Source organism: Macrosteles quadrilineatus, unplaced genomic scaffold (assembly GCF_028750875.1).
Source record: "Macrosteles quadrilineatus isolate MER2022 unplaced genomic scaffold, UCM_ALF_1.0 Scaffold_5__1_contigs__length_97177068, whole genome shotgun sequence".
Taxonomy (NCBI): domain Eukaryota; kingdom Metazoa; phylum Arthropoda; class Insecta; order Hemiptera; family Cicadellidae; genus Macrosteles; species Macrosteles quadrilineatus.
This window is the reverse complement of record NW_026542598.1, coordinates 4,250,129-4,276,989: the sequence shown is the minus strand read 5'-3', so window position 1 is coordinate 4,276,989 and position 26,861 is coordinate 4,250,129. Positions and strand designations below refer to the sequence as shown.

Here is a 26,861-nt window from a genome sequence, read left to right as displayed (position 1 = left end):
TTGGTAAGCTAGTTGTAGGTTACAATTAATTATTATCCCTGTGACCGATTCAGTGTAACATCTGACATCAGTCAGAATCAGACGACATTATTGACAACGACTTGACTTGACAACCAACAAAAAGAGTAATTTAGTGATGATAATTATTATTAAAAGCATTAAAATTAATAAAAAATAAAATATATCGCTCGTTTATATTGGCAAAATTATTAAATAAACAGTAATAAAGCTGAGGATAATGTAAGAATAGTTTTTTAATGGATTCAAAACTTATTACTCTGGAAAGTTTTATAATGTAATACAAATTCTTATACATCAAACAATTTAATGAACTGGAGCAAAGTCGAGTCGTCCTCTTTCTCTCTGTCTCAAGTTGACAAAATTGTATGTCAGAAGCTAATACACGTCAGAAGTACAACAGTTACCTCGGAAGAAAGTGCTTCAAGAGCTTTCTGCGCATCCGCAAGCTGAGGTGCCCGTGGTTACAGAACGTCGAGTTATGTCTTAAAATGTAAACAAATGACAATAATGGCAGAATGTTTTCTCATGAGGCCCATGTTAAATTTTCAAAAGTTTGTACTCATATCACCGCGAAAATAGATTTTTCCTGGCTATACCACTGGTCTAGAACTTATTTTTGACCCAGAACTTAGTTATTCCGTAAATATAAACGTTTTTGTTAGAGCCGATTACCAGATCGAAGTAACAATTATTCAAACTTTACTCGTGTTATAATATAGGATACTTTTCCTGTTCCTTGCAACCAAAGTTCCTGCTGAGCTCAACAGGAGCTCTAATGTATGTATTATTTTATAATCTGAATTATTGTTCAAACATGTTAATTTTAAAAGAGAATTTCAATACTATCAAATAATATTTTTTACTAGTGCACATGTTGCTAGAATTTGAGCTATTGCAAAGTATTACAGGCGTTATTTCAAAACAAACAGTCATAATTTCCGATGACTTAAAAGAATCCACTCAAAGATAATGCCATCAATCACTCCACTCCAGTTATCGAAACTGAAAACGAACGCTCTTGTGTGTCATGTGTTTACTATGAACAGCTGTAATTAATACAAATTATACATCTGTTTAAGTAAACAAAATCCTTTCTTCATAAGAAATACATTGGAATTTTGATGGCCTGTGGGGTAAAGCCCGAGGACTTCTATTACAGGAATTGGTGAAAGTCTATACAAAAAAATCTTAATTTTGACACATCATTTGTAAAAATCCGTCCATTATTAACGGAGACTAGTGTTTCGTAGAAATCGCCTTCACGTATTATATATAAGGATTTAAAACCAAGAAGGTTTGTGTGATTATTTACACTCTGATGAAAATTTTTCAATCTTCGTCACAAAAAGACATTCATCATTTCGGGACTTGATAGCTGTATTCGTCACTCAGCTTTTACTCACTAGTATACCCTGTTACTAAACAACCAATATCTTGATTAAAAGTTTTTTATGTGTAAACCACTATCTTTTTCCTGAAATGGGTCACTGTCAGGACAAAAAATAGTAAAATATACTATAATTATAATTGTTTATTTAGGATTTGGATCTACTTTTGCTTTGTTTTGCTAGATGCTGAGATACAAGAGTGGTATAAAGGTTTCTTGAAAGACTGCCCCAGTGGCCACCTCAGTGTGGACGAGTTCAAGAAAATATACGGAAACTTCTTTCCCTACGGCGACGCTTCTAAGGTAAATGATATTGAGCACTGAATAGCTTACCTTCATGTCAAGTAAAATTTAATTTACAAAATATATTTATGGTGGTATGGCAATATTTGTTACTGTGGTACCAATTTGAAAAATCAAACCTCTTGAACCTGATCACTTTGATCAGTTCAACTCTGTTTTTTTAATTCATAGTAATGTTTAACGTTCCAGTAGTGATGGGACAACCGACTGGAAAAAACAATCGACTAGTCAATCAGTTGTTTTTAAAACCAGTCGGTTTTTTCAGTCGAATGAAAAACCGAGTGAATTCCACTACAACTGGTATTCAATCGGCGCGACGGTTTCAGCATGTTTCAGTCATTGTAAGGAATATAATCGGAGGAAATAACGTTTGAGCTTTTGTTGTTGATTCATTATTTGATGTGTTTTGTCTTGAAATGTTATGTGTATTATTACTTAATAACATTTAGTTTATACAGGTCAAGTTATAAATTATTCAGTAGTCCTACTATATCAAACCAAACAAATAAAACAAATAGGAATATTTCTTTTACTGAGGTAAAACAAATGTTTCTATTTGTGTATTACCTGATTATGGTTTTTGAAGCAGATATTACTGTATTAGTCATTTAACAGTACAACTAAATCATGAGTACTTAAAAAAACAGTGACTTATAAATTAAACATCTACATAAAAAATACACATAATTACATTATTTTAATTACCTAAACACTGTTCACAACACGTGTATAGTACGAGTTTATCTACAACCGTTTTCATTCTCCACACCAGTCAGTCTAAACAACAGTCAGTGGTCCTTACGACTAGTTTCAATCACCGACGTTTGACTGTTTCCAGTTATTCAAACGATTGGTTGACTGGTTCCAGTTGCCGTAGGACCGGGAGTATGAAGTAACTAGTTTCAATCATATCCGGGAGAACAACCGACTAATCGATTGAATCGGTTGTTTTCAATCAGTTGTTCCCATCACTACGTTCCAGTAGTAGGAAATGAATTCTTACCAGTTCCCCCTCCCCCATTTCTTGTTTGTTGATTATGAAAGTTGTTTAAACAACAAAAATCTGCAATGTTACCTCTATCCTTAACATAAATTAAATGTTGAGAAAAGGAAACGCATGGAACAGTCATTATGCTGAGAAGTACCAGTAACTCTTACCACAATCCCTCAACTCTAAACCAAACAGGATTCTTATTACCCTCTTAATAATGTTATTACTTTTTGACCAATCAGTACTCAGGCTTGTAGTCATCTTCAGTAAAAAGCAACTCCATCCAATTTATTAATAAAGTTATTTGTATGCTCTTGGCTTTGTAGTTTTTGGCCAAGAGAGATGCCAAGAAGCTTTACTGACATGGTCATATTATATTGTTCAATTTGTCTCAAAGCAAATATCATTTCTGTTTTACTTATACTTAATTTTAGATGGTTAGTTTAAACCAAACAAAAAATTGGCGGGATACAGTTTCTCATTAATAGGATTATATCACATTATCAATAGAGTTTCCTTACAAACACACATGTCAATTGCAGTTAGTATGGTATCGCAATCTAAATAAATTGTGATCGTGAATGCGATCACGACAATCTAAGCCCAGGACTGAACGTTGTGTTACCCCAGTAAGAACCTTCTTAAAAGATTTTGACTGATCGGACACCAAATGTAGCCTACCACCAAGTCATATTTTCAAAAAAATAAACTTTTCAATATTTGTCCCGTACTTAACCGGTGGAAACATTATTTCAGTTTGCCGAACATGTGTTCCGGACGTTCGATGCCAACGGAGACGGTACCATCGACTTCCGGGAGTTCCTGTGTGCATTGTCCGTGACGTCCCGTGGCAAACTGGAGCAGAAGCTCAAGTGGGCCTTCAGCATGTACGACCTGGACGGCAATGGCTACATCTCACGACAAGAGATGCTCGAGATCGTTACCGTAAGTTGTCAGGACTCTGTAGTGTATTGACATTTTTATATTGAAATGGGTGATTGTGCAGTAGCTGTATTCCACCTAGACATCTTTGACTTTTACCTATCTTGAAATTTGTACGTACATTCAGGGCCGCTTTAAGGGTCAGTAGAGCCCTGCAATTTAGCTATGGAAATAGCTCTTCAAGAAGTCAGAAGGACAGAGGTATGGATTACAAATATAAATATTCTAGCATTTGCAGATGACATAGTATTGAAGCACTTAAAAATGTGACAAACGTTCTTATCAACCATACAAGAAAAATGGTATTGAACATCACCAAACTCAAAATATATAAGGCAATAACCAGTTCCCCTGTATGGATCAAAAAATTGGATTATAAGTAAAAAATAAACAGAAAAGAAATTTATAGTATTTGAAAACAAAACCTTCAGATATGTGGACCCCATAGCAAACTCAAAATCAGCGCCCCCCCCCCCTTTTTCCTAGTGCGGGCGGGCAGTAGTTTTACTGCCCGTTTATGAAAGCGGACCTGGGTATATTTTTCCCAGTGTATATTTCCTTATGGTGAACACAAATTCATAAAATGTTATTTTACAGTAAAGTTACTATAAATGTGTACATTAAAGAAAAGATCATTTGTTTCATTTTTTTAAGTGCAGTAAAATTGTAATTACTGGTTTGTCTCATTGTAAACTCTCCTGATCAATTGTTGGATATCCATTAAACACTGTGTAAGCTTGTACAAAACCTGATCCCGATTTTTTATTTATCTCTGTGGAATTAAAATGAAAATTTTATAACATTGTTGTAATGGAAAATATGGTGTTTATCCATTGCTACCAGCTAAAGGAACAATTTTTTTTAGTAAGGATTTTTTTATTAACCATGAAATTTGCTAGTCTATTGTTCTATGCCTAATGTGTATATTTGTATATTATATTATATAATAAATCTTCTGTCTAAGGCATTTTCTCTGTAGTAAAAAGTGAAAGAGTTCTTCTGCGTAGTAAAAAGTGTTTTAATACAATGTTTACTTCACCTAGGCAATTTACAAGATGGTGGGTTCAGTCATGAAAATGCCCGAAGACGAATCCACCCCAGAGAAGAGAACGGACAAGATTTTCCGACAAATGGACAAGAACCAGGACGGAAAGTTGTCTCTGGAAGAGTTCATAGAAGGAGCCAAAAGCGACCCATCCATCGTTAGGTTGCTACAGTGCGACCCTCAGGCCCAATAATCAACATTATCATATTAATACAAACGTACAAATTAATTTATTAAACTAAATAGTTTGTTCGACTTAAATTGAAAAGCACGATCGGTTACAATCACATTGGATCGGTTCTGAAGATAAGAAAAACGTCAAAGACGAGAGAATCTGCATTTCAAGAGCAATCTCATGTGAAATTTCTCACTTAAAAATGTTTTTATGTAAATTTGTAAAATAAAGTAAAAATATTTTTTTCTAAGTAGTGGAGAATAGTTTGGTGGTCATATCTCAGTCTTCCTCAGAAGGACGTCGGGATGTAATGTGGTTGTAGCGTAGCTTCGCTCATATCAGGATAGACTTTCCACGATTCGTGCGCATTTTGTCAGTTTTGTGTTATTAATTGTATAATATCCGATTTCGTTTGTTGTTTTGAGTGCTATGTACATTGTTTAGAGTTAATGTAGTGCTATTTTTTAACGAAGATATCCTATGAGTTAGAGTTTTGTAACGAGGGTGTTACGTCAATTACAGTTCAAGTTGACTGTTTGTATCTAGACTCGTTCGTGCCCGGGTGCTATCACGTTTGTTTCAGTGCTTCAGCGAATCAGTTAAATTGGTGTTTCTATTAACTAAGAGTATTTCATAGGCTTTTCATTGTAGTATAGATCTGTTGTCGAGGGAGATTTATTTTCTGTTATACATTATTTAATAGTGTTTTTGTTTTAAAATGTTCTTATATTTACTAATCCAAATAATTATACTTTTGTAACTTCTTTTTTTAGTATTATTTATGGTGAAATTGAGAGTTTTGGAATAATAGATATGAAATAAGATAAGTTTGATTGAAATGTGTTTCCGTATGAGATTGAAGTGACCTTATTTAATTCTAACTTTGTAATGAGCCACCACACCGGGTTAGTCCATTTTCTAGTCACGTCGCACTTCAATGTTTATCGTAAGCTCTGAAATACTCTTCAGTTAGCGCTGGCCATATCAAATACTTTCCGTAATTCTATCTCGTTGTTGATTGTTAAAGGTGTTAGCTGTTCTAGAACCACTTATTAACCGTTTTCTACTTCGACACTCGGTGTCTGCATGTTGATATCTTGTATATGATCCGATCTTCGTCTAGACTAGAACTCTCCAAACGGTTTGTAGCACTGGTCACGTCTTCACGGATTGTAACATAATGTAAATAGGCTTGTTCATGTTCACTTGAAAAATGTGATAAATTAAAAATTAATAGCAGATTTGAAATAATTATTAACATTGTTAAATGTTAGCGCAAAATATTTATTTTGTAAATGGTACCGAGTCCATTGATTTTTGAAGTTAAGTAAGCCCTATTGTTGATCCTGAGGTTTTCTATTTTAAAGTAGTTTTAGGTTTTCTCACTGTCATCTTTCACCTACCCAACATTTTTTATACTTTGAATCGTTCAGGGTGCTAAGACTCATTTACAGGGTGTATAGAACAGTAAATCATGTCGTCTTAGTTTTTGTAGTCTACTCGTAAACTACCAGAACCTTTTGCAGTATTTCTTTTCTAAATGCACCATTTTTTAAATAATTGTTTACTCCATTAAGATTTTGGTGTGTTCTATATATATTGCCCTTCAGAAATATATATAGTAATTACAATATCTTGATGTAGTTGTACTATTAAGAGTTAAATTTTGCATGCATTTAGATAAACCCCCACACAGTTGACATCTTCACTTAGCTTCTTGTTATTGCTACATTCTCTAGACAGTGAATGAAGTCAGTTGAGTGTTCATTGCATTGAATGTTCAGATACTTCACACTTTATTTGACTGGATTTGAATATTATTTATTGCTCTTTATAAAAGAGATTATTCCCTCATTGTATCATCACATTTATTTTTTGTGTATAGCTCCATAGATAATTTTTAGTCAAATGCAAACTCCAAAGCAAACAGATTGAACATTTTTCTTTGAATAAAAACTGTTAACCATCATACTAAAAATAGTTACAGTATTTTATTCTGTTAGTAACAAGTCGTATGCATTTTTATATCTTATAACTCAGTGTTAAAGTAGTGAAATTCGGTTGTTTCCTTTTTACCATTTCTTGTTTTTATGGTATAACAAATTAAATGTGAAAAGTACTGTTCAACTATTATTAATTTTATTCGCTTTGGGGTTTTCAGTCATTGGTTATAGTCTGCTGTTTCTGCCTTAATGTGTTGTTGATTAGGAAAAATAATTTAAACAAGTATTATAAAGGGTAATCACTGTTTGTATTTTCACTCTAAGATTTTCTGATGGTTCAATTAACGGTTTTATGATTTCGTGAGATATATTCGTTTAGAATATATGAATTTTTGTCTACCTTTTTGAGTGCATGGATCTCTTATTTTTGTGATTACAGAATGACTTAAAATATTTAAAGTTTTTGATCAATAGCTTAATTCTCATACTCCATTTGGTTTCATAAGTATATAATTTTGCTTTGCAGTTTTATTTTCCTTCCATCATTGAAGCCATTTTTGTATCATGAGCTTTTTATTTTGTAATGTATGTTCTTTTTAATTAATAGTTTCACAACATCACAGAACTAATTTTGCTATTGCCTTTTGTTGGTGAACTGATATAAATCACCTAATATAACCCAATATAAGTCCAAGATCAATTTGTCTCCCTATACTCTTAGCCGTTTAATTTTATGATGTAATCAGACTTTATTGAGGCATTATAGGAGTTATAAGAACTGCCCTTTTGCATCGAATGTACACTTTCTTCCATCTCTGTTTGTAATTTAACTATTAGGCTTTAAAATGTATTACATAGTAGAATCTATATCACGATGAATTTGAACTTGTAACCGTTTTAAATTGTTGTGTTAACATCTCTATATAGTCACATTTATAACACTGTTGTACTCTTAGGTGAATTACAGTAATGTTTTGCTCAACATTAAGCTTTTAGACCTTCAAGTAACATGTTACTAAGTACGTTGTATTTCAGCCACATACAAAATGTGTTACCAAATAATTGTTCTATGAGATTTATTTACTCATTGATTTATTATTTCTTATGGAAAACAACAGTTTCAGCAGAATCTTGATTATTGTTTCTATTTGTGATTTTCTTTTTTAATAAAACTAAACCTTAATGCTAGTCGTTCACTTTTATCACTTATTATTTAAAAGCATGTTGCATGTTTGTTTCATTTCTATTTCTAGTTTTGACACCCAGCACAAAATACTGTTATTTTTTACCTGTTCCTCACTTTCCTCTTAGAATTTTCTGGTGAAATACTCTATTTTTTTACCTTTTTTGTTAATTCTGCTGTCGACATGTTTTAAAACCTTATTTTCTAATGTTTGGAGATTGGAAGTAATTAATTAATTTATAAATTGCTGGATTTTTACCTTACAGTGCATTAAAAGTGTTGCGCAAAATTGTTTGTGTTTTCTTTTAGTATAAAACCTGTTAATTTTATCATGTAATCTGATTTGACCAATACCAGGTGATACCAGGCGTTGTAAACTTTTAGTCGCCTAAAGAATATTCATTTATTTTTTAGCTCATTCATAAGATTTTGAGGGAGCTGCAATTGTATATTTGAAACTATTAACATTACAGAGATTTTAAGACCTAAGAGTAAAAATATTTCAATTTATAATATCATACCGGCAGCATAAAAAAGCAAAAGAGTATACTGTCCCACCGTAAGCCAACTATATTGAAAAAAGTTAACCAAGATTTCAAGAGTACTCCAATTTTTTTGTTCAGGCTCGAGATTAATATGTACAATGTTTAATTTTGAAAACTCAAGAACTGTTTTTGTATACAAACTGGTAACTATTTAATGCTTCAAAACCATAAATTTATATGGACATTAATTATAGAACCACCGGGACTTTCTATGTTAGCATAAATAGTTTATGGCAAAATGTTTAATACATATTTCTATTTAAATACAGTATCCATTCTTTTTTGGTAGTTTATTTGAATCTAGTGCAACTGTTGCTCGAATTCGAGCAATTGCAAAGTATTACAGGCGTTATTTCAAAACGAATAACAGTCATAATTTCCGATGACTTAAAAGAGTCAACTCAAAGATAATGTAATCAATCACTCCACTCCAGTTATCGAAACTGAAAACTAACACGAACACTCTTGTGTGTATCATGTGTTTACTATGAACAGCTGTAACTAATAAATATTATTCGTCTGTTTAAGTAAACAACATCTTTTCATCATAAGAAATACATTGGGATTTTGATAGCCTGTGGGGCAAAGCCCAAGGACTTTTATTACAGGAGTTGGTGAAAGGGGGCGTCTACACAAAAAAATCCTTAATTTTGACACATTGTTTGTAAAAATCCGTCCATAATTAACGGAGGAGTAGTGTTTTGTGAAAAACGCCTCCACGTATTATATATAAGGATTGCATTACCTACTAATGAAGGTGTTATAATAATTAAATGTTTTATTACCACTTACAGCATTATACCTCTTACAGAAAAGAGATTAATTTTCATTTTAGTAGAAGAGTCCCGCAAACTCGGTACTCGATGACCCGGCAGTCTGGATAACTCGGCCATCACCTGGGTCAGAAAATTTGTGATTTTTCGAGTTAAATATGTACGTACAGTATAAATTTTTGTATTTCCTAAGGCACCAAGGATTTGTTTTACTATATCTGATGACTTAATACTGACTTGTAATATATAAATATTTAAAAAAGGTGGTTGAAAAGCTTAAACATTGTATTGCTCTAATATTTAACAATAGTTCCCGATAAGCTGGAATTTCACAAACTCTGCAAGCCTTCCAGTCCACATTACGCCGAGTTTGCAGGACTCTAATGTAATTTTATTTTACTTTAAAATGAATTTTTTTTTTATTTTAAAAGTAGGTTTTTTATCAATGTCACTCAACTTTAAGGATATCGAATAAGTACTCTTGAAAAAAAATAAATATTTATTTCAAGTATTAGATCTAATACATGCTTATTGAAAGTAAATTTTTTATCCGTGTTACTTAAAGGCCTTTAATAGATTGTGCACTTTATTAGTTCTTGGCCTTGTAAAAATTTAGTCAAAACATCAATATTTTTCTAGTCTAATCAAAAAAAGTTTTTCTCCGGAGAAACTTTTCTGAGGGTTCACTGGGGGCCGAGCGGAGACGAGGAAGGTGAAATGCTTGTGCAGAGCGGTTCAATCACTCCCGTGGTGAGCGATCTTTCAATTTTCCTGTAAGATAAAACGTAAATTTGTTAACAATAAATCAAACTGTCCATTTTAAACGCTACCATTACAAAACACTACCTTAAAAGAGATCATATTGTGAATGTTAAAGTATATTTTTTTTATTTACTAAATGGCAATTTGTAAACAAATTTTAGGATCCCAAATGTAACTCTTAAAACCCTTTAATAATATACGATAGCTATTTGTATATGAAAGTTTCCATTCAACTTCTGTTACAGCTAATAGAGCTTGAGACCAAGGTCGAGTTACTTCATCCACCACTATTCTACCCAAGACTGAGACAGTGGCGTCGTCCTGTAATACAGCTACTAGGAGGTCACGAATTGTGGATATAGGTCCCCTAGTTGCCATTGGTTATTTGGCTATTAATTAACAGCTGTGTCAAAGGAATATGTCGGCCTTAGTCACCAACAAGACTACAAGATCGCGCCACTCATCTGTTAATACTTGGCTTTAAATACTTACATTCGTATGGTCGCCATTTCAAAGTAAAGTAAAGTATTAGCATCATTAGCCAAAAACAATGTGAGGGAAAATCTACGCTCCTACCTAGTATGGCTAGAATTATAGTGGATGAAGTAAACAAATTACGTCGGTTTATAATTTGAATCATCTCGCTTAGCTGCGACCAGAACTCAATGGAGACCTGAAGCTACGGACAGTTTTCGATTGCACTCTTGATTAGGTTCTTCTTAGTCATCTACCCTCAGAGATCAACAATTCACCTTAATCCTTATTTAAGTATAGCAACAAAGCCAAAAAAATATGTTCTGCACAAGTCGCATACAGTACTCAACTAACTTTTTTGTGAAAAAAACCAAAGTTTCACCAACAAACCAAACTATATACAATAATGTCCTGACAAAAGTATGATGATTAACAAGCTGAGAACATATTGGAAAACCCCTGAGGGAAAATAAATGTCAAGTGCTACATTTGCATACGGTAGGACTAAGCAAAATATTTCTTAGACTTTGTAAGATAAAAAGCCATCAAATGCAGGAAATTCAAGCATGGTCAGGTCTATGATGAGTCATGCAGAAAATGATTGCCTTTTAAAAACTTTATCCTGTGGATGAGAGAGAGCGTGATTTTATTAAACCAACATGTTTTCAAACTTTGTTAGTCTATAACACAGGCCACTCGACCAAAGATGTTTTTATCTATACACGGTTGGCAACTGCTACCATACGCTCAATAAACCATCAAATAATATGCGAAGAAAACAAATTAATCCTTCTAATTTACTTTATTACTAACAGAGTGAGAGAACAGTATGTGTAAAACAATTAAATTTTGTTGGTTAACAAGATTATTAATATTCTGGAAGAATCTGGAACATTCTGTACAAAGACTTACCGAACTGGAAACTCTTCTGAAGTATTTTAAGAAAAATGTATATTTTACTACCGCTGAGACTACTAAACAATTAAGAAATAATTTACAAAATTTCCTATCAACAAAGCACGTTACAAAATTAACGACTTACAATGGTGTAGTTATCTAAATTTTCAAATTATGTTTTGAGTTTTTTTTGTGTGTATATTCTCAGCATTTTCTTATCTTTGGTTCCATGTAACATATAAAAATAAATTATTTAAGAATTTACTGTAGAAAAAACTTACTTTTGTACCTATAGGTCTGGAATGATAATGACCTTTAACAGCTAGAGACATCTTTAAATACCTCTTGCATTTCATGTTCTACCGTCACATTGTAGACTCCCACAGAACCAATTTCACATTACATTAGCCATTGAGGTTCACAGCATTATCACATAAAAACCATTGGTAATTGAAGGGATTTGAACCTGGTACTTCTGGAACTGAAACCCCACACTACCACTCAACCATCAAAAAGTTTCGCCACCCAAACAAATACATGTTGAAAAAAACCCAACCAGTCATGCTGTTGCATGCTCTTCCGTCTTGAAGGGACCTGGACGTCACAGTTCATGCTGAGGGATCTCCCTTCTCCATGCTGTATTGTGTATTTACCTTGTAAGTGATGTTACTCAATGATACAGTACTGACTTGTACTTCCTTCTAAAGAAGTCCTCTGTGTGCTCAGCCCTGTAGGTGTGAGCCACCTTGTAGCTGTAGTGACGTTCCTTCTTGAACGCCGTGTAGTACACATACTGGTTAGGGTTGGGTTTGAAGGTGTAGGTTCGTAACGCTCTCTCCGCCCATGTTTGAGCGCGAGGCATTTCTCTTGTCAACCCGTGTTGTCTGGAAACAAATCATCTTTGGAATATCTGATGTAGAGAAAAATTAGGTTCCTAGTATACTATACAAGACCATTATACAGCCGAAGTTACTGTACAGAAGTGAGACAAAGGACGTTTAATACTTTTGGAAAATTAAATACTTTGGAAAATATTCGCCTCAGTTTATGAAAAAGCAGTTTGGGGCATTAGAAAATATAGGGAGCTACGTGAATTAAGCCTGATATAATAGCGCTTATAAAAGCCAAAAGGGTTAGTTAAGTCATGTACTTTGTAGACAGGAATGCGACTGAAGGAGGCTTGTGGACCTATATGAGACGTCCAACAGGCAGACCTTAAGAAAGGCCAAGTCAAGAAAGATGTTATCCCATGCAGAGGAGAGGAGAAACCACGATGGCAGAGAATCTGGAGGCTAATCTACGAGGAAAAAATAGACTGAGATTTGTGACACCCTAGTAGTAAGTAAGTATACTTTATTACACACACAATCACCATGCAGTATCTCCATACTCCAGTCGATAAGTTACCATGTATTTTAAATGATAATATCTGCGATACTAGCTGCCCTAAAAACATCAAGACCTGAGAAAATGCTCCGTTACTTTTGACTTTAAGCTTGTTACTACAATTTACTATTTTTAACTAAAGTCCAAATCACTTTACAATTGATACAAACTGAAATGATTTTTTTAGTTATTTATCTCTATTTACCCTCTGAACACTATCAATAGCTCAACCTATTCTGCAGCTAGAATTAACTTTTAAATCAAAAGTATTTAAATCTACAAGCATGGTAACTACAATATCGATAAAACCTAATACCAAATAGGTTTAGGTGTAATGGGTATCTATTACAACCTAATACTTAACCTATTATTACAATGTAATAATATTCACAAACCTGCGATCCAGGTAGTCAATGACATCATCGTAGTAGTTGTGTCTGTAGTCATAGATGTAGTGGTAGTTAAGGAATGTTGGTCGAATCCAGTGCCTGAAAACCAGCTTCCTTCTTGGCTCCTGTAGACACATCGTATCTTGGTTTAGAAAAAACTACAAATGCCCATCTGCTAGATATAGTATGGTTCACCACAATGTTTAATAACTAATGTCATTCATTAAAGGAACTTAATCATAAATGTGTGGATGGTCCGATGGTATACAAAATTAGATAAAAATATGGTTTTATATTCATTTTTAGCCAGGAAATAATATGTAAAGGAAATAAATGTATTCTAAAATCATCTCATAGTCCCTGACAAAGGTGCCTGCCAAGCTTCCCTCAAGATTGGTATTTTGGATAAAACAATAGGTCACATTCGACCAATATTTAGTAAAATGGATTCCAATCTACAAGCTTCAAGCCGATAAAACTTATAAGAAAGTTGTTTATGTAACTACTAAAAAATACTAAATAAAAACAAATAACCAATAATTATGGTAAACATCTAACTAGGAATTACTAGAACTAAATGTTCAAACAATATGCATCACGAAGCGCAGAAATCACTAAATAACAAAGCTTAGTAGACCTATTGTTTAAAAATAATGTTAGAAACCCATCTTGAGACGATTCTAATTTTTCTTGGGAAAACTATATAAAAATTTGACGGGCGTATCTAAAATAAGTAATGATCGAATTCGAAATTGGTTGATCGCATAATGGTGATTTTGAAAGAAAGCTTATCGAGGAATTGATTACATATAATATAACACCTATTACTAAAGCCGCAGGTGGAAATTGTGATTATAAGGATGATTGTCTAGTCTTCTAGTGCACCAATGCCATCCAAAAGTAAGTAAAGTCCATAAGTAAGGTTTCATAGTACCTCATGATACTGTACAGTAGAACATAGTTTACACAACAACCTCAATTACAAGAGCACTTTTCAAATCCCTTTGAATGTACAATTACCATACATTACCTCTGCAGTAAAACCACAATTTCTTTAAAAAAAACAACCTCAATAAGTTATCACTCCTTTCTTCACCATCTAACTCAGAGCCCATAACAAGTCATTTAGAGAAGTCAACCTTATAACATAACTCAATGTAAATGTATTGAACAATTCCCCCAAGAATTCACCGGAACGGATGTTTTTAAGCATTTTAGCGTCAATTCTGACTCAGGTTATTACTAGAACAAGTCTAAACTTAAAACCACTCCATCCCACTTTATAACACATAAACTAATCGTTTATGTCTTTTACTCAACGAAGATTTTATTATCTAACCAATTTTAAACTTTTACACAATAACATACTTTTGATCTAACATTTTGAAAATAAACTTGTTATCATAAGCATTTGCTCTAAAATGCACTCCTAAAGATACTCATAGTGCTTTCAACAACCTTGATAACACACTACCACCCGAAATGAGCTCAACCTAAATTAAGAACTGTAAAAGAAGAGCGCCTTGATAACAAGACAGTTTCCCTAATACCCTGAGACATTAATCGTAGTTATACTGTATGTTATTACTTGAAACACCTGGTTAGACTAGCCATATTTTGTCAAATTTTACTTACGATGACCTCGTTGTAGTCCCTGACAAACGCGCCTGCCATAGCCGCCTAGGTCGGGTACTCTGTCAGTGAGAACGTCTCTTGTCAGTCAGTACAAAGTAACACCTGCAGCGACAGACGCTTGCCAACAAACTGTCACGTTCTCTACTACTTTTACAATAATGTGATAGTGTGAAAAGTCTCTGACAGTGAAGGTGTCAAAGAACTCGTTTCATTTGATCTTCCTGAAGACTTTTAATAAATGTCTTGTTTGTAAAGCTGAAGATAATGAGACGGTGAGTCAGACGCTTCGGTTTGACTATTAAAGCTTATTGGATTTTAAGTGTTTTTAAGTGTTGTTTGATAATATTTTGTTCTATAGCACTTTTATAGTTCTCACTTTCAAAAATGACAGTCGGTGATTCGATACGAAGCAAGATCGTTTTCAGACCCACATTGGGCCTTCAGTTAATGATACTTAACAACAAAATGTTGACGTTAAATAAGAACAAGACCAAGGTTTAGACCATCCGATTAGAAAAAATGAGAAAAATGTCAAAGGCGTAGATATACACAACATAAAAAACATGAAAAAAGGTCATAAAAAAAGGTGAAAAGTGGAAATTTAGAGATCAAACTTAGACTTTCCAAAATTCAACTTGTTAATTTAGTATAAATCTTAAAGAATGGTTTCCTTTTAGGGGGAATATTTTAGAGAATATAAGATCTCTCTATTGACGATGTTGATGAGTTCCACTAATTAGTTCAGGCTACTATCCAACATTCTAAGGCAAAACTAAATGTAGATAGCTGTTGCATCAGAGAACAATATAGAGTTTTAAAACTCAATTTGGAGGTATTACCTACTAGGTGTGCAGTCTCAGGTCCGCCAATGGAGCGGAGTGAACAAAATAGTTAAGAAATAATCTTTTATTGTAAATAAAATTTGAATTTAAAAACAGACTTCCATAAAAACGTTTAATGATCAATACAATACTTCATCATACGAGTAGAGCACATAACGTCCATTTACTGTTTTTTAATGCTTGTAACTCTCCCTATAAAAATGGCTCAGCTAGTTCTTGTTCTTACTGGCAACAACGCTATATAAAGTAATCCGAGGATAAATTTTAATTTTTCCAGGTCAACCACAGAATTATCTTAATTGCATCCTTGACTGAGGACTGAGGTGTACCGAAATCACACAGGCAAGATAGTGGGGATTGCCTATGTAAACATATTTCTCCATTTAATTTAATGGAACCAGTTAATTATAAAGAAAAGGTAACAGCTCGTTGTTACCTCAGGTATCGGAGACTCAAAGAGACAATTAAGTGGGTTGGTCATCCAAACCTTTCATTAGTAAGATAAAAGAATCAATACACACTGTAACTGGTCTCCCAAATCAAAAGGTTAATAAATCCCCTATGAAAAATATTCCTTGTGGTGCAAAAGATTGTATAGAAAACTGTTAGAGCTGTAGAGACCTGACACATTCCGAGGTAAACTTGTTGTCAGAAAACAGATGTCATCGTTGCACAAAGTATGGCCATGTCAGTAAAAAGTGTCATGTCCGATTGAACTGCTCTCTTTATAATGATCGACATGCAAAATGTGTAACAAAGCTCAAGATAAATATGATGTACCATGTACCTAATGTTGTACATACCTTGTGAAAGTAACTTAGCTAACAATGCACACACTGAAGTATGTTTGCAAACTGTACGTGTCAATATTAAACCAGGAAATAAATAAATATTACATCAAGTGTAATTTTTTATTCTGGCCCTCAAAATGTCTACATTTTGAAGAAATCTCCAGAAGAACCCATTTCATGCATTATTGGTGGATCAGGCATTGTTGAAAACGATCAAGTTGTTCATGCCTTAAGTTGTCTGAATGGAATGCATAAATATTGCATTAAATATTCAATGAATTAAAGAATCAAGTTGAATATTTATAGTCAAAGACACAAATAAAACATAAATGGGGGTGGTGTGAAAGTATTACCTTAGGCGAGGGTAGTGGGAAGTGTTACCTTAGGCAGGGGTGGTGTGAAACCTTAGGCGAGGGTAGTGGGAAGTGTTACCTTAAGCGGGGGTGGTGTGAAAGTATTACCTTAGGCAAGGGTGGTGGGAAGTGTTACCTCAGGCGAAGGTGGTGGGAAGTGTTACCTTAGGCGGGGGTGGTGTGATAGTATTACCTTAGGCGAGGGTGGTGGGAAGTGTTACCTTAGGCGAGGGTGGTGGGAAGTGTTACCTTAGGCGAGGGTGGTGGGAAGTGTTACCTTAGGCGAGGGTGGTGGGAAGTGTTACCTCAGGCGAGGGTGGTGGGAAGTGTTACCTTAGGCGAGGGTGGTGGGAAGTGTTACCTTAGGCGAGGGTGGTGGGAAGTGTTACCTTAGGCGAGGGTGGTGGGAAGTGTTACCTCAGGCGAGGGTGGTGGGAAGTATTACCTTAGGCGAGGGTGGTGGGAAGTGTTACCTCAGGCGAGGGTGGTGGGAAGTGTTACCTTAGGCGAGGGTGGTGGGAAGTGTTACCTTAGGCGGGGGTGGTGGGAAGTGTTACCTCAGGCGAAGGTGGTGGGAAGTGTTATCTTAAGCGGGGGTGGTGTGAAAGTATTACCTTAGGCAAGGGTGGTGGGAAGTGTTACCTCAGGCGAAGGTGGTGGGAAGTGTTACCTTAGGCGGGGGTGGTGGGAAGTGTTACCTCAGGCGAAGGTGGTGGGAAGTGTTATCTTAAGCGGGGGTGGTGTGAAAGTATTACCTTAGGCAAGGGTGGTGGGAAGTGTTACCTCAGGCGAAGGTGGTGGGAAGTGTTACCTTAGGCGGGGGTGGTGTGATAGTATTACCTTAGGCGAGGGTGGTGGGAAGTGTTACCTTAGGCGAGGGTGGTGGGAAGTGTTACCTTAGGCGGGGGTGGTGAAAAGTGTTACCTTTGGAGGGGGTGGTGTGAAAGTGTTACCTTTTGCCGGGGTGGTGGGAAAGTCTTAACTGTGGCGGGGTTGGTGGGGAGTGTTACCTTTGGCGGGGGTGGTGGGAAGTGTTCCACAGGTGCAGGTTCAGGTTCCGGTGCCGCCTCGACGGGGGGTGCTGCTTCTGCCTCAGCCATCTCTTGAATAAAAAAAATCAATTAGCATCTATAAGTTAAGAGTCCTTGCTGCGATATTGTGTGAAATTATCAGGCTGTAGACGCTTGTGTGGTATACCTCCCAGCTCACACTTACAGTACAACTAAATGGTTAGTTTAACTGATTAATTCCAAATTAAGTGGAAAGAATGAGTAACTTGCGTATAATTTCGCCTTCTTACCCTACTCTATTAATTCAATAGTTAGTTACGCTCAAAATGTGAAATAAAACATAAAAAAATAAAAACATATAAAGAAAAAATAATATTAATATTCATAATTTAGTGGTAACAATAGTTTCTTATTAAATTAATTGATGCAACACTTATGTAATTATGTCACAGGTGGTACCGAATTCCATGCAAATTGTTTAATTTGGCCCATGCATCCAGTCTGTTGCATTAAATATTTGCTATCCATACGAAATATTATTTTGCTTTTGCAACATAAACAGTCGTATTAGGATTTTTTAAATTCTAATTATACTTTCTTCCTATACATAGTATATGGATAAAGTATCGTTTTCATCAAAATTTTCTAGTTTGAGCACAGACAATGGATTGAGTTTTGAGTGAATATATCCGTGACCGTTTTGTGTTTTCAAAAAAGAGCTTTTCGAAGTGATGTCTGTCCGTGTGTGTGGATTGTCTGTATGTGTGGATGTGTACAAAGCTACAGACCACACCTGTGGTCCGATTTCGATGAAATTTGGTATGTATGTACCAATTCATGGTATTCCGATGAGGTTTTTTAATTTTCGGGGTTTTACGGTGATTTTCCCATAAAACTCCATAAAATAACAGAAAAATAATTGAATTTTCTCGAAAACGGCCCGAACGGTTTTGATAAAACTTTAGTACTGTATACCCCTTTAAATTCTGAACAAAATTTTACTAATTATTCTATTCTTGTAAAATTACTGTTCAAAAGTTATTATAACTATCGTTATTTATTTTCCCATAAAAACCCATAAAATAACGGGAAATCGGACTTTCCAAAAAACCCCGGTTTTAAATTATATTTCTATACTATGGTCCTTCTAATTCTAATCAAAATAGTGCAACCCCCATTGCTGTGAAAATTACGGTTTAAAAGTAAATGCAACTTTTGTGATTTCTCCCATAACATATGTCCTCACCGCCTACCCATGACAAAGGTTGTTGAACAGAGGTAATGGAAGAAAGTATGTGTCAGATTGCTGATACTGTTCATTTTACCTGCATTTATCATCTTGTTTACACTTGTACTGCTCCTATTAAATTTGATCTACCATGATTTATTTTGATAAAAAAACTAACTAAACAGTAGACTTTATTAGCTTAAATTATTAGCATAACATTTTTAACAAGATGTGTTAAGACTATAACAACAAAATTATGTATTTGTTTTAATTCAAGCTTCAAACACAATGTTCAGCATAAGAAAACTTAATAATTTTACTGGAAAACTTAATTGAAACCTATTTATTTGCATTAAAAAACTTTAACTGAGTCTTACTTTACATCAATACAAATCTATACTATTATATACAGATATAATGGTGTCTGTCTGTCTGTATGTGTATTACTATTTAACACAAAAACTAGTGAACTGACTGGGATTAAATTCTACAAAAATATAGCTACCACACCAAGGATGGTCATAAGACGATTCACACTTCAATTTGGCATTAAAAGTTCTGAGGTGAGGATTTTAAAAGTAAATATTGATTTGTATGGCTGTAATGAGAACAATCATAATGTTAACATTTGCTTTGACATTTCAATGTAAACAAGAAGAGCTGCCAAATTGCTTATTTCACAATTTCAGGCAGCTGATAAAAAAAAATATATATATAAAGAATATTTCTTTCTAAACTATGTCAATGGTTATATAAATAAAAAAGGTTCTATAACTGTTGCTCTATCAACCCAGCCTCTGCTTTGGATTTTTAAAAGTGCCTAAGTTTGAAAATAAAGTGATTGATATACAGTGGTAAATTAAGTATTGAATCAAATCTGTATTTTTAAAACCGAAATAGATAGAAATATTCTGTTTGTGGCAATAATTGTTAACAAAGGTTCCACAATTTTTACATCAAAAATATTTTCTAACCCCCTTAACAGGGTAGGGGGTAGGGGTGACTTATTTTTTTCAAATAGCAACCCCTACTGAGTGACCCCTCATTTTGAAGGATTTGTCAAAAGAAACCCGAGGTGGATATCTCACCCCTAGCCAAAATGGTGGATATTCCAAAATGGGTGCTTTTTTACAAAAATTAAATTTTGGAATACCCGCCATTTAGGCTAGGGTTGAAATATCTACCTCGGGTTTGCGTCATTGTTTTTCTTTTAACAACCCCTTCAAAATGAGGGGTCACTCAATAGGAGTTGCTTTTTGAAAAAAATGAGTCACCTCCCTCACTAGTTAGGCGGGTTAAAAAATATATTTGATATAAAAAATTGCGGAACCTTTGTTAACAATTATTCCCACAAACAGAATATTTCTATCTATTTTGGTTTAAAAAATACAGATTTGTTTCAATACTTAATTTACACACTGTATTTCATGGAAACAGTATGAAAACTACAATGTATAGATGTTTTGTATGAATTTGGAGGATTTCTTTATAAATTCAACTGCTTAACATGTAATTAATTAATGTAACATAACTTGCACTTTACGTTGACTTTTTTATATTTAGGTAAATGTAATTGTGTGTTGTTACACCTATGCGTAAAGTAAACTAAAGAATATCATAAATAACTAAATTGTACACCGTTGATTTTTGTGTTCTGAAATCTGTGGTAGATTTGTAACTATACATTTAATTTAAAAAAATGGCAGTACAAAATACTCTTATTTGATCTTACTATAGCTTGCAGTTCACAATAATTACTTTATTGCATTTCGATAAATTTATTATTTGTGTTTTGCTACACCGCTGATTAAATTAAACTAAGGAAAATATCATAACACTAAGCTATACACACTACACAGTGTTCTTTTGTTTCTAAAAACAGTGAAATATCTATTGATATGTTAACTTAATCAATGGTAAGTGTAAAAATCTAAAGGCAATGGACTATGGAACTGAATAAAATAACTTGTTTGTATATTATGTTGTTCGTTCATATTTTTGTAGAGTAAAATCAGAGATGCAATGACACATATTATCACTCTGATTCTAAGTATATTATACTGTATATACTATTGCATTTTTTATTCCTCGATGTTTTGATAATCATATTAGTTTTGTCTGCCGTCTTTAATGCTAAATTAATAATTTACAACTTTCTATAGTATAGATATCATTTCTTTAATATTTCAAAAGACAAAGCCTTTTATTGATAAGGCAAACAATATTTCTTAAGTTTATAACTGCTGATGTTGTTAATTTTAGTTTAGGTTAGCAACTTCAAGATTGAAATTTAAAATGACAAAAATAAAGAAAAATATAATATTTAAATAAGGGAGATGGAGGTAAATAAATAATGTATGTGAATTGTGAATGTGATTTGAAATTTTGGTAAGATTTTCACATTTCAGCCTACACAGGATTTAAAATTAATCAAATCAAAACAAAAATTGTGGTTTACACTACTTACCAGATTTAAAAGCCATACATGTTCCTATAAAGGCCCAAAAGGTTGAATTTTGTTTCTAAAAGCGTTGGTGGATGTGTAACTATTTTTTACAATAGATGTAAAGATCAAAATGTTTCTATTTCGTGTCTTCTTCCCGTTGAAAATCAAGGGTACAACAGCTAGTAGAATAAAATTAAAGTGAAAGGTGATGAATTTTTAGATTGTAAACCAATTATATCAACATTTAATTTTACAGTATCATGTTTATAATTTTGACATAGGCCTACATTTTAACTACACCTATCTTAGTTATGTATTAAGTTCAATTAATTGGGTGTTGGAAGATATCAACATTTTTACTACCGTTAAATAATTTTTTCACCTCACTACGATGTTTTTAGCCGTTTTACAAACGATTATTGGAGGCCGAAAGCTACTGCTGTCGATGCCAGCTGCATCGTCATTTGGGGGCCGAGCAGGTTTGTACATCCCTAGGGCCGAAAATCAGCTGTTCGCTTATTTTGATATTTTCTTAAAACATTAATGCATATTAAATACACAGTCGTTATCCATAGCATTGTAATAAACTTGTTTTATTATCACCACGGCTTAGAAACTATTTATTTATTATTTTTGCTGATTCCTGAAAATATTTCTTCACATAATCTTAAAGCTGTAGGTATTCTTTTGTTTCAAAATTATGCTAAGTTAAAATTAATGTAAAAACAATTAAAATTATTCATTGTATACTAGTCATAAAAATGAATAGTACGTCAATGGTCATAATAGAGTCTTTATTATGATATTACAGTACTATCCAATACCAACAAACAAGTCACGTTTGTTACGCTCTCACAAAGTTTTTTTTACAATTCTTCTATGCCATGGTTAAAACACCAAAACCCGACTCAAAACAAAGATATTAAATTACCCAGGTTAACTGTGTATTTGTCACTAACATATCCCAGATTAATTTACACAACTAAAATTAATTAGAACACTTTGGTATGAGAGTATGTAGTGAGTATATGCAAATACCATTTTGGAAAGTTCTAGGTTGTGGTACACGTAACTTATATTTACCATATCATGTATATTGTTTTTATCTGTATGTTTATTAGTAAACAAATACAAAACTTTTTAAAACTATTAATCCAAAAACTTTGTTTACAGACTTGTTTTAGTTTAAAACTCCAACACCCGCTTAAAAAATACAATACGCTTTTATTTTTATTGTTACAAATTTCAGATTCATAAATCCTTAAAAAGGAATTCACAATCTTAAAGCGTCACAACAAATTGGTAGCAATAAATATTGACATTGGACTAGTTACCTACCTCGCAGCAGACTCCTCTCTCAGACCAAAGACTAACGGAGGATCCGTCTACAAGTAGCAGCCGCTAGTTTAAACGTCTATGCCAAGGCTGCTAATCGGACCTTCGCAGACCCCACCAGGCATCAAGTAGCATTCCTAGCAACTGCAGGCTTTGAGCTAATTAAGTCTTGGCCCAAACTTTGACACTCGCTGCCTGAGTTGCCGCCCGAAGGTCGATCCCTTACCTATTTTTAATTTTGTCAAAATCAAACCAATCCACGGAAGCGATGTGTTCGGCTTGAGAATGGCCTAACTACTGATCTCGTGGCTTGTTAATTTTAGCCGAGCTTATTGCCCAAACGTAGCACTGTTGGGGATTTTGGCTAAAAAGAGGAATCTTTGGTTCAGGCCGTCCTTAGAGGTGAATGATGGTAGTATTTTACCAAATGCTTCGGCTAGGAAGCATGAAAATGTGTGGTTGTCAGGTTTATAGAATAATAGATGTACAATCGGACCATATTGAGTTGACTTATAGCCTACTTGTTGTTTTGAACAATAAGTCATAGTTCATTAACTATATTTGGTTTACTCTTAGAACTTCATAAATAGCTAATTGTTTTCCTGTCGTGTGATTTTTAACAAGATTAGGACATATTTTATGAAGTGTTTCAGTATTGTTATTCCAACCGTAATCACTCTACTACTAAATTAAAATATAAATATAAGAAAAAATAATCAAATAACAGAGTGTTTCTTTTCTATGGACCTCCGTTTTTGTACATTGTTTTCAACTTTACGTTCAACTCCGTTCAACACCACCAAAAGCATTATTATCTGTTGAAAATGTCGAGGTTCTAGCTATACAATTCTTGGGCCTAAGAAATCAAACTGTTGATTATATACTTATAGAGTTATCATCGTGTTGGAAATGTGAAGAAAATGTTAAGGTATATTTTTATACCGACCGGGAATGGTCGGTTGCGTTGATGTCAGCTATTACAGTATTCCTCACATTCTCGGGTAAGATGATCTTTCATTTTGGCTTGGTGGAAAGTAACATGCGTACATACAACGGGTGTCAGTAATCAAAAGCACATTATGGTGAATTAATAAAGGGGGCCGGGACCCCCTTGCCCACATTGATAGATGCCCATGCCCCTCAGAACCCAGCAATCTAACAACGTTTAACGACTAATAATGTAAAAATGATGCATACCTGAAAGCGTTGAGAAGAAAGTGAAATAAAACTACATAACTCATACAGTCGAGTTGATGCTGTTCCTGCTGATGATTGCTGGTCCCTTTGTTTTGTAATCCGATTTACGAAGAGCGAACAATGAAGCGGAAATCGTTGTAATTGAACCGTTGGGAAATTGAAACAAGAACCACGAGTTTTAAATTCAGAATCGCATTTTCCAGTTTTCAATGTTTCCATGTTCCATGAAGATTACTAGAATAAATTTAAAGTACAAGCATGTGTTGTTGTATCAAAATCGTAGACAACCTTCTTAAGATAGGAATCAGATGATTGCAGCCCAGACATACCCTTGACGAATTTCTTTTTTCATGCAAAAGCATTTTTGCCATCTAAAAATCGTATTCGGGTGTCAGTATAAAGCACAAGTACCTACACTAATTAAATGCAAAATTACCAATTGACAAAGGCTTAAACACGTATTTTGACACGTTGAGAGCTTACAATTTAAATATATAGGCTACTAGTGCATTATAACTATTTTTACTCCATAATACACTGTTAATGAAAAGCGTGTATTAAAGTATTATAGTATATTACGTTACTAGTCCTGAAAATAATATTACGGACTCGTATGGTAATCCCATTACTCATTACAGTACAGTAGTACGCAATGAAACCCCATTTGATTAAGCTGGCGGCAAACAGCTGTTTTCTGGACTAAATCCTTGCATGGGAAGTTCGTCAAAATAGTCAAAATATTTTAACGAACTTCCCTCTCAAGGATTTAGTCCAGAAAACAGCTGTTCGCCCCCAGCTTAATCATATGGGGTTTCATTACGTACTACTGTTACAGTAGTACAGTACTGTAATGAGTTTTTACCGGACACCAACCAGCTGATTATATTTGGCAATGAGTGGTTATAAAAAAACATAACCTCTTTTAGAGGTTATGAGTAGTATTTGTTGGTCCTTAAGTCGGTGGGTAACTATAAGGATTTTTTATTGTTAAGTTAGCTTAGAATAGTATGGCGTAAAATATCGTACGTCACTCGTCCAAAATGTGTTTACCGGACTCGTATGGTAATCCAGACCACACTCATCCGGTAAACACCTATTTTCAGGACTAGTAACGTAATAGGTATCCTATTACCATTTTATAACTGTTTAAACTAAAATGTAGTTATATGATGGTAATATGGTTACTAAGGTTTTAACAGTACATTACAACAGTATTCAATATATAAATTCAAATTTATTTAAAAAATTGAAATCTTACTACACATTGTAGTCTGCTGTAGAACAAAGAATAATATTACATTAAATTTTGCAAGTTTGTTTAAACCTAATTATGATAATTGTTATATATATATGTGGTTTCTTATAATATTAACGTATATTATTAATATTAATATTATTAATTAATATTATATTTACAAAGAAAAAGCATGTTTGAAAAGATGCCCTATACCAGCGTGTTCAAATGTAGAATAGAATCATATGCATAGAGAACTGACAAAGCAGAAACATCGCAACCAAAGTCACGTACGAAGTCTACAAAAGAAAAGTATTTTTTACAGAACCTTGTTTATGGTATTCCATTTTACAATGACGAATGCTTTGCTCGGATTTAAAACGTATGTACTTTATACTACAAAGCATCCACAAAACAATTCATAATAATTGATAGTAATAATAAGTGATTAATTAACAGTCCTCTCTAAGGAACATGTCAGCCTTAGTCAGTAACAAGATTACAAGATCGCGTCACTAATCCTACACTCATATCCATGCATAAAATACAGCACCTACATTCGTATGGTTACACTTTCAATTGAAAGTATTAAAAGTTTAGTCTGTGCTTTTCGTAGAATCGAAACACATTTTATAGCCTGAGAAAAACAAAACAAGTTTTATATAAGTTTTTCCTGTCTGATCAAGGCCCCACTTGATCCGTTTGTCTATTTATGTGGTTGTCGGCGATGTAATTGATGAAAATTCATCTCTATTCCGGGAAAGCTAGAGCATTAAAATGCACAAAATTTGCACTATTTTCCTGTATTCGCCCTTTTTCTCAATTTCTCAGGCTATTAATCTCTGGCATAACTAATTTGTAAATAAAATTAAGAACACAGTTTTGTGCGTTATTGCAAGGCAACACTAGTGTGGCCTTGGTTATTCGCCACATTTTCTCCGAATTTAACTAGGTACATACGAAATCCATCAAATAACAATAAGTTTTTTAGAGAAAAATCTCCTAACTGTCACTGAAATATTCACGTTATAAGCTGTTTACACTCTTATTTTACCAGACAACTGATTAAAAACAAGTAACGGGTAAGATTTATTCAAAACTTGATACAATACCCCCGCCGCAGCAAACCTGCAGACTTAGCGATTTGCCTGATTGGATTTAAACTAAAATGTCTCCTTAAAAATATCACATTTATTCCCTATTTAAACATTAATTAGTTTAATGAGTACTTAGGTTTTTAAAAAAGTTTTTTTTATGTAAAATGTTACAAGGTACTGTGGTTTAGTAAGAAATTAATGTATTTTCCAAATATGATCAAAATATGTTCATAAACAAGCAAACTACAAAAGTTGACTTATTTTCCATAAGAATAACATGGGAATTTTAAAATTAAAATTTTTTTGAATTTTCTCCGTAACAATTAGGCGCATAATAACGCTTCAATATACTAAATTATTTGTTTTTTAAGCTCTACAAAATGGTTTAAAAAGAAATTGTGAAATTTTGTGTTTTTAGGGTCAAAAATCGGAAAAACCTATTTTTACCCCATAAAACCCCCCATAAACCCTCGTTCC

General features: G+C 33.8%; 2 protein-coding genes across 2 annotated transcripts in view; one reads left to right on the top strand and one right to left on the bottom strand.

The window, feature by feature from the left end:
* LOC128994962 (neurocalcin homolog) overlaps positions 1–5,628 on the top strand; it is a 146,798-nt gene extending 141,170 nt beyond the window's left edge. Inside the window, exons 3-5 of the mRNA XM_054419818.1 lie at positions 1,593–1,711; positions 3,459–3,647; positions 4,688–5,628. Coding sequence (XP_054275793.1) covers positions 1,593–1,711; positions 3,459–3,647; positions 4,688–4,882 — 503 coding nt within the window. The 3' untranslated portion in view covers positions 4,883–5,628. The remainder of the gene's footprint in view (positions 1–1,592; positions 1,712–3,458; positions 3,648–4,687) is intronic.
* A 4,161-nt stretch (positions 5,629–9,789) lies between these two features.
* On the bottom strand, positions 9,790–22,991 carry LOC128994378 (flightin-like). The gene is made up of 5 exons (XM_054418914.1): positions 22,860–22,991; positions 17,848–17,939; positions 13,223–13,341; positions 12,095–12,325; positions 9,790–10,079 (listed from the first exon to the last, which is right to left on the bottom strand). Exons 2-4 carry the CDS (start codon positions 17,935–17,937, stop codon positions 12,112–12,114), a joined length of 423 nt encoding a protein of 140 aa, XP_054274889.1. The 5' UTR covers positions 17,938–17,939; positions 22,860–22,991; the 3' UTR covers positions 9,790–10,079; positions 12,095–12,111.
* Positions 22,992–26,861: the final 3,870 nt, after the last annotated feature.